The sequence below is a fragment of the Crassostrea angulata genome, chromosome 4 (assembly GCF_025612915.1).
Source record: "Crassostrea angulata isolate pt1a10 chromosome 4, ASM2561291v2, whole genome shotgun sequence".
Lineage (NCBI taxonomy): Eukaryota > Metazoa > Mollusca > Bivalvia > Ostreida > Ostreidae > Magallana > Magallana angulata.
The window spans coordinates 20,079,496-20,087,794 of NC_069114.1; the positions used below are offsets into that span (position 1 = coordinate 20,079,496).

At 32.8% G+C, this 8,299-nt stretch overlaps 1 protein-coding gene across 1 annotated transcript; it reads left to right on the forward strand.

The window, feature by feature from the left end:
* The first annotated feature begins 655 nt into the window (after window positions 1-655).
* On the forward strand, window positions 656-2,492 carry LOC128181300 (tyramine/octopamine receptor-like). The gene has a single exon (XM_052849656.1). The coding sequence runs from the start codon at window positions 801-803 to the stop codon at window positions 2,022-2,024; it is 1,224 nt and encodes a 407-aa protein (XP_052705616.1). The 5' UTR covers window positions 656-800; the 3' UTR covers window positions 2,025-2,492.
* The last annotated feature ends 5,807 nt before the right edge of the window (window positions 2,493-8,299 follow it).

Genomic DNA, 8,299 nt, shown 5'->3' on the forward strand with positions numbered 1-8,299 from the left:
TTATATTCAATATTGCACCTGATGAAATATATATATTTTTTTGGAAACGGATTTGTATATTTCCTTAACTTTTTAATGTATTTTGCAACTTGCAATTCAAACAAACTCTAAGGAAACTGGGATATTTCAAATTGCCGGTTTACATTTACTCATGCATGTCCATTCATGATCATTTCAAATGCAAATTAGATCACATAGTTTTAAAATTAATTTTTACTAATATGAAAATATTATCAGATACATTGAATAAAAATAGCTAGAAGTAATAAGAAAGCAAATAGATAGTTAAAATTATTCATAAAAGTGAAAAAAAAAATAAAATTAAAATGTTTATTGATCTTCATTAACCGCGCGGAAGTAAAACGCTTACTCTCTCCTGCGTGAAAGTTTTAATTTTTTGAAGAAAAAAAATCAAATAGAATTTGTAATAATAATAATAAAGATTTTTTTTTTCTAGACAAAAAATCATCTTGCTACAAAATCATTAGAAGGAGAAAACATGAATAAAAGTCTGCATTAGTGTTTTCGGTATATAGATTAATTTGATCACAGAGATGCTTCCGATTGCTCATGTGTCCGATTGTTCAAAGTGCTGGAGAGAGGGGGAAAAACCCGGAGATATATTTTATCACACAAAACTTCAATCAATAGCAGGCTTACTTAAGAAGGTGAGCATTGTTCCGCTAATCTAGACGGAGAGAAGGCTGTCACTGGCGAAACATTCCAAGGGTTTGTCTGGGCTCTAATTATCATGTAATAAGCTTCGATTTGTCGCCTAGCTGCTGCCTCCTTCCTGTAGTATGAGTACGAGAGAAGAAGCCAGCATGGTTGGGGGGAACGGTTCGGCTTCCAATATGACGGACGATGCTACTTTTGTGAACTCTGGTGAAGACTACATACTTACATTTCTCATGATTGTGACCATAGCAGTAACGATAGTCGGCAATATTTTCGTGGTCCAGGCCATCCTCACATACAAACCTTTACGCAACGTGCAAAACTTGTTTTTGATTTCTCTAGCGGTGGCAGATTTGGCCGTGGCTATCATAGTCATGCCCCTACACATCGCCAACAAACTGCAAGGGAACTGGACTTTTGGTGGACCTTTGTGTAACTTCTGGGTCACCTGTGACGTATTATTGTGCACCGCGTCGATCTTGAACCTCTGTGTTATTGCATTAGACAGGTACTTCGCCATTCACGACCCTCTTAGTTACGCTCAGAAACGCACAATTACACGCGTTTTGCTCATGATAGTGGCAGCCTGGGTAGCCAGTTCCATCATCAGCGTGCCACCTCTATTCGGGTGGATAGACAGTCCAGAGAATAGTTTATACAAAGAAAAGACGAAGCAGTGCAGCTTAACCGCCGAAAGAGGATATATAATATACTCCTCCTTCGGATCATTTTTCATTCCCCTCACCATTATGACTTTTGTTTACATTAAAATTTTCTTTGCGACCAGGGAGCGGCTACGAAAAAGGGCCAAAGCATCAGCTGCTTCCAAGATGGCGCTTTTAAAGACCAGATCCCCACCATCTCCGAATCTAACGGTGGAGCAGCTATCCGAAGACAGCAATGAAAACAATGAGAACCACAACCGAGAGTTTAGCTACAATGCAACGCCAAACCACTCAGCCCTGCTTCTAAACGAAAGAATAACCGAAAATGCCAACACCATGCAAAACTTTTTTGACCAAAGGCAAAAGATATCTTTGTCAAAAGAGCGAAAAGCTGCAAGAACGCTTGGAATAATAGTGGGAGCGTTCATCCTTTGTTGGCTGCCGTTTTTCATCATGTATGTGACTGTTCCCTTTTGTAGCTCTTGCAATTTGACTCCAGGTGTGGAGCTGGGGATGACATTTCTCGGATACGTGAATTCAGCTCTCAATCCCGTCATATATACCGTGTTCAATGTTGACTTTAGAAAAGCATTTACATATTTAGTTGGGAAGCACATCAAATGCCAGAGGAACTCACGAAATGCAAATTTGCATCGAAATGTGGTAAATATGAGAAGTTAGATGAAATTTATTTAATACGTTACTAAAAGATATATTATGAAAGCGGAATATCGAACATGTAAAATATTTTAATTAGAATATCTGAATCTCTCTTTCTTATTTTGATGTATTTGTTTATGGAGAAATATACCTCAAATATTATGAAATGCATAAATCAATGTGACGCAAGTAAACACATTATATTTGTAATAAAATTTAGTAATAATAATTAATGCATCGACTCTCACATTCGTTATTTTATTGTTTGTATTATTTTTACCATGACCAAGTATCAAATGTATTTTAGTACTTATTTATTTGAAGAAAAAAACCCATTCAAATATTTATAATATCCCATTTTAGCATAACACGTAACCGAGGTCTTTAATGGAAATCTTAAAATTACCAATCGGTGTACATTGCCCTGGGCACTCTCTGCATTATATTGTCAAGGAAGAAAAATAACGAGGCGATAAAATTGAGGACATGTTTCAATAAAACACAACAATCTCATAAACTTGTTCATCTCAAACTCGGTCCCGTGAGTATAGTAAAAATGGGGGGAAAAAACTCCGCCAGTAATGATGTTTTTCACTCCAAGAACAGAGGATTCTGATGTAAAACACTGGGTTTAAAAATATACCAGTATCAAATGCTGATCAATGGTATCATCGCGAGATTTCGCATATCTCTCTTCGGTCCCCAAGGACAAAAAAGCCAATCGTTAGTTTTTTTTTATTATATTGTAATTCATCAGCTTTTTTTTTTATCTTTTATTTTTTTCTCACGCAAATAACATCACGTGCAATCGAGATAATGGGACCCAAGATTAAGAAATTACTGTATTCGATAGAAGTGTTTGAAATCAGAACTGCTCAGATCAACCAGAAATTTTAGAACAACATTTAATTTGGTAAGTTTTCAATCGACAAAACCGTGATATGTTAGAACTGAATTTCTGAAAGGGAAGAATATTCTATCAAATGATACATGTATATGGTGTTTTAACAATTAGCATAAATCAAGTTGCGAACTTTATTTTTTGGAGCACGGCAACCTTCAAAATGCAATGGCCTATATGGTGTGCATTTAAGCAATTTATATCACGAAACTTTGGTGTTTTTTTTTAAATTACACTGCTGTCATATTTCACGTTTTTCAGTAGCAAATCATGGTAAATATGCATGTAGATCTAGGGTAATTGCAATTAATTATGCAATGTTCCAGGAAAAATATTTTTGACAAGTTATTCTTCGTTTTTGTGCTTATATTACAACGTCCTTCCCAAGCATATAATAATTCCTGTTGCATGAGATGAATTTCAAATTAACAAACAAGTAGCTATAGTATGTCCCAAGTTATTGCTTCCATCACCTTTTGATGATTTTTAATAAAAATACACATATCTGTGGAAAAAGTACATTTGAAATCGATGAAAAGGTAAATATCCAAGATATCTTCATTAACAAATTATCCCTTTTCACTCATAAAAATTTACAGTAACGAAAACAAATTTCTTACGCAAATTTATAATGGGAAATGTTTACATCTTTTATCCATTCGGAAGTACTCGGGACGCCTCGCGCAATTTTTCAACATTATCATCCGGGCTTATTAATGGCTGATGCAATGCAAAATCCCCGTAGACTTTCTATTTTGGGATGTGTATTGAAACCTGAAGCAGTAAAGGGGGCGTTTCAAACAGATAATCTGGATATTTTTCATATTAGGGGATGAACGTAGTTTAAGCACAAAGGTATTCATTATTATCGAACTATCAAGCGAAAAGTGGGTGGAAGCAAAAACTCGGGACAGAGTATAACTAAAGTACTGTGTTGATAAGTATGATCAATAGTAATTAATTGTAAAATATATCAATTTAAAAAAGCTAGAATACCATATTGTGTAAATTTTGATAGGGGAATTGCAGCTCAAATCGAAGTTCATATCAATGGATAATTGAACAAACATCAATTTATGTGCATGTAATTAGTTACGATAGTAACTATGTTTATATGAAGGCGAAAGAAGGAAAAATAAAACATGGGCGAATAATTTTCCTGTATATAGTATTTTGTTAAAGAAAATCATATTAACATTAAACTTCATGCATACAATCAATTCATTCATTTTTTAACCAGTGCTGCAGCTCTGCTATACACATTAATTAAAAGTAAAAAATACAACTTTTGCTCACGAATAACGGTTATCAAAGCACCTTAAAGGAGCACGAAATTGGTCCAAAGTTATTTTTCCGATTTTAATGTTTACAATGCTTCAGTAAAGCATTTTTGGTATGCAACCAATACTTGAGTTTCATTCGTTGGGTTTTAAACGAGTTACATAGCTAAGAATTCTTTGCTTTATAAACAAAGATTTTGTTAACATTTTAAATATAGAAGTAAAAATTCCAGTTTAAGATCTACAAAGAATATGCTGAACGTAAGGAACTGTTTATTTATGCTTAAAATGAATAGGAAAATAGTCAAATCAGCTTGAAAAAAGTTTTTTACTGATAGATTGAACCTATGTAAACAAAAACCGGGCACGAGCCTTGTCTATGTGACAAAGAATTATAAGCCCAGTATCTTGCTTATAACTGTACGACTGACGCTCAAATTTCAATTCATCATTTAATATGCATTCCTAACGCATTGTAAATGATAAAAAGCAGAAAAATAGAATTTGACCAAAATCGTGACCATGCCCCTTTAAAAGCAGCTTCGCTCTACGGTAAACTAGTAATAGTATGTGGGTCTCGTGCAGCTATGTCTAACGCATGAACGGTATGCCTCTAATACAGAACGTCACTGCCACAAAGCCTGCTCTATACGGTTAACAGGAAATGGATAAAACTCTATAAACAGCCTTTCTGTTGAGACTTGCAGCGCATCAATGTCAATTTATTTATTTTTATTCCTATAAAGCTGCTTAAATTCATCGTTAGCGTTCCCATAAATCAATACAAAGAATACGATAAGAACCCCCCCCCCCCCCAAAAAAAAAAATTCTATCCATTTCATTTATAGAAGGTCACGGGAATAAAAATCAAATACCATTGCATATTCTGAGAGATTCTTTTTATCACGGGTTTTACAACCTCTCTTCTTAAACATCATAATTGTGAGTCACAAAAGATATTTACTACAAAACGTCAACATCTTTACATGAAAAAAAAATATCAAGCTTAACAAACATTTCATTTTTGAACATATTCCGATTCAATTTTTGGACAGAAAATTTATGAAACAGCATTATATACTTTACAATTATAACTCCTGACTATAGTTACTTTTTCAATTTGCAAAAATCGTCCGACAAAGAGCTACGAAGTGTTCAATTATGACGTCACGTGACGTAAGAATACACACTGTTATATATATATATATATATATATATATATATATATATATATATATATATATATATATATATATAAAGCACTAAAAATGGCTAACGACACGAACAATAGAAATTGTCGTTTTTAGTGCTTTTTATATTCAGTTTACTGGCTTAGTATCTATATATTAGATCCAACACTTTAAAGATGCCTAGTGTTGTTGATTCTATTCAGTGCTTTTTATATATATATATATATATATATATATATATATATATATATATATATATATATATATATATATATATATATATATATATATATATATATATTACACGAACACCGCACATTGAGTTAAAATATGATAAATTTAAGCAACAAACAACATTTTCCATTTCGATTTTCATATACAATTACAACCGTTACAAGATAATATAATAACCTTCAATTTCCTGTTACCTAACCTATCGTTATGTTAAAGATAATGTCATTCTATAATCAATTCCCATTTTTATATTACAATATGTTTAGATATTGTTACTTCTGCCGTCGCATGATAACAACAATGGAGGGTCCCAAGTTATTGCTTCCGTCACTTGTTGATGATTTTCAATTAAGATATTATTGAAGTACAATTCAAGTCGATAAAAGGGAAAAAATTTCAGGATTTCTTCATGTAAACATCATATGTTTATAACGGAGAATTTCGAATGAAAAAGAAAATAAACGAAACATCGTACGGAGAAAAGATGATTCCAGAGTGTCTTTTTGGTGATAGAACCATTATGACGTCATAACTTATTTGAAGAATCGTTTCCCTGTATTTTACGACTCTAAAGGAATTATGTAGGAAATTAAACATTTTCTTGACATTTTATGTTAAATCATGGGAAAAGTAATCCCGATATCTACATTCAATTTGACATCATTTTAAAGAGGAAGTCAAGAGCTTGTTTCATTCCGTTTTTGGGGAGACTGTAGGCATTCTAGATATATTTTATTAGTTAAAAATGGACAAAACTCTGAATTTTTTTTTACCTTATTTTTTCATATTTCATTGAAAATCACAGTTTTAAACATGATTTTTCATTGTGTTTACCAAAGATTTTAGCCATGGTACACCTATCAAACAAAGCTATTGTTATAAAGCATCGTGGAAAGAATATATCTTAAATTTTATAAACCTGTAGGCACCTTTCATTTACTAGATCTAGACCTTAATATCGTTTGCAATGCAAAATGTCTGTAGACTTTCTATTTTTGGTGTGTATTGAAACCTGAAGCGGTAGAGGGGCAATTCATGAAAGGACCTTTTTCCTTCTAGTGAATGGATGATCATGTAGTTTGTTCACACAAAGGTATTTATGATTATCTATATTTTAAGCAAAAACTGGTGGAAGCAGAGACCTACGACAGAGTATACTATCATACACAATTAATACCACTAATCTACCATAGCCAAGACACAATCTTTACCATAAACACGTCCTTATATAGTCTGATGTCACCACAAAACCAATGTCCTTTGCTATCGTACAATGCTTTAAACATTTGTCATACATATTTAATGTCATCAACCTGTTTTTAGACATTACCATTCCAAATTTAGATCATTATCTCTATTATAAAACCTTTAAGAGATTTGACAGAAATGTTGCCACAAAACAAAAAGCATTAAAACATTGAACTTTTATTATTCAAATTTTATTTTAATACAACTGATGAACAAGTTCAACAACTTTATATTAAGACATCGCTGAGGGGGTCAATGACGAGGAGAGAAGGTAGAGTACGTGTAAAGAACTTAACACGTGACTACTTTTATACCCTCTCACATTCACAACGTATGCCAATCACAAGATTTGAACTTGAGTCTTATAGGTGAGAAGTGAGTGCGTTTACCACTGCGCTTTATACTTATCTTACTTAGACAGAGCTCAAGCCAGCATCACCCAAGAATAACTAGTTGTCATATAAACTTGTCTCTTTGGAATACAATTACTTCCATATACATATTCTGATATGAATGAAATGTAATCAAAGCACTGCATATTCACCATCTCTAACGTATCGTATCTAACATATCGGTTTTAGCTATCACTATTCAACAGTTTTGTGAATGAAATATTGTTACTACACAGTAGCTACATGTACTAACCTTCTGCAGTGGTATTATAATGATATCCCCAACCAAAATTCTACTACAGTGACCTCATTACCCATCATTTCACAGAAAATTTTATGGCTAAAATTTCAAATGCTTTTGGTACATGTAGAGTGCAATCACTATTAAAGATCTACTGCATTTATAAAAAAAGAACTATGACATATCCAGTTGTGTCTGTCGCTACTGCTCAACATTTACAAGTAACATGAATTTGACAATATCCTGTCGAGGTACACGCATGTTGTCTTCTATGGTAGCTCTCTCTATTCCGTGGTTGCAATGACCCTTCTAACCATATAATACAATCAATTAAAAGAATTATTTTTTTCTGCATTCTATTCTAACTTAAGGCTAAATGTTAAAACGTTTTTCTCCTCGAACGGTTTTACCTCAAAAGAAAAAATAAATATTAAATTTGTTTCAATAAAATACATGCCGAGGCACCCATATCCAACATGTATAAAAATGTCAAAAACTTATTTTGAAGAAACAAAAATGTTTTTTTCTATATTGTAAAATATTGGAAACATTGTAGTGTTGTTTTTTTATTAAAAGAATCCATGCCATTCATATTTCAGGAACATTCATAGAAAGCTCAACACTTCACATCACGTGACCCGATATTCTTCAAAATTTGACTTTCAAGACATTTCTTTAGGTATCAAGAACATTCTTGCATAACAGCCCCTAAACCCACCAACCCCCTAAAAACATTTGCAAATATGTTTCCTTATATGAACATATAGAATAGCGAAAACGTACAATTCTGTATAACTTTTCCATGACGTC

Excerpts from the sequence above, each read along its gene's own strand:
- LOC128181300 (XM_052849656.1), top strand. The coding sequence starts at position 801 with ATGAGTACGAGAGAAGAAGCCAGCATGGTTGGGGGGAACGGTTCGGCT.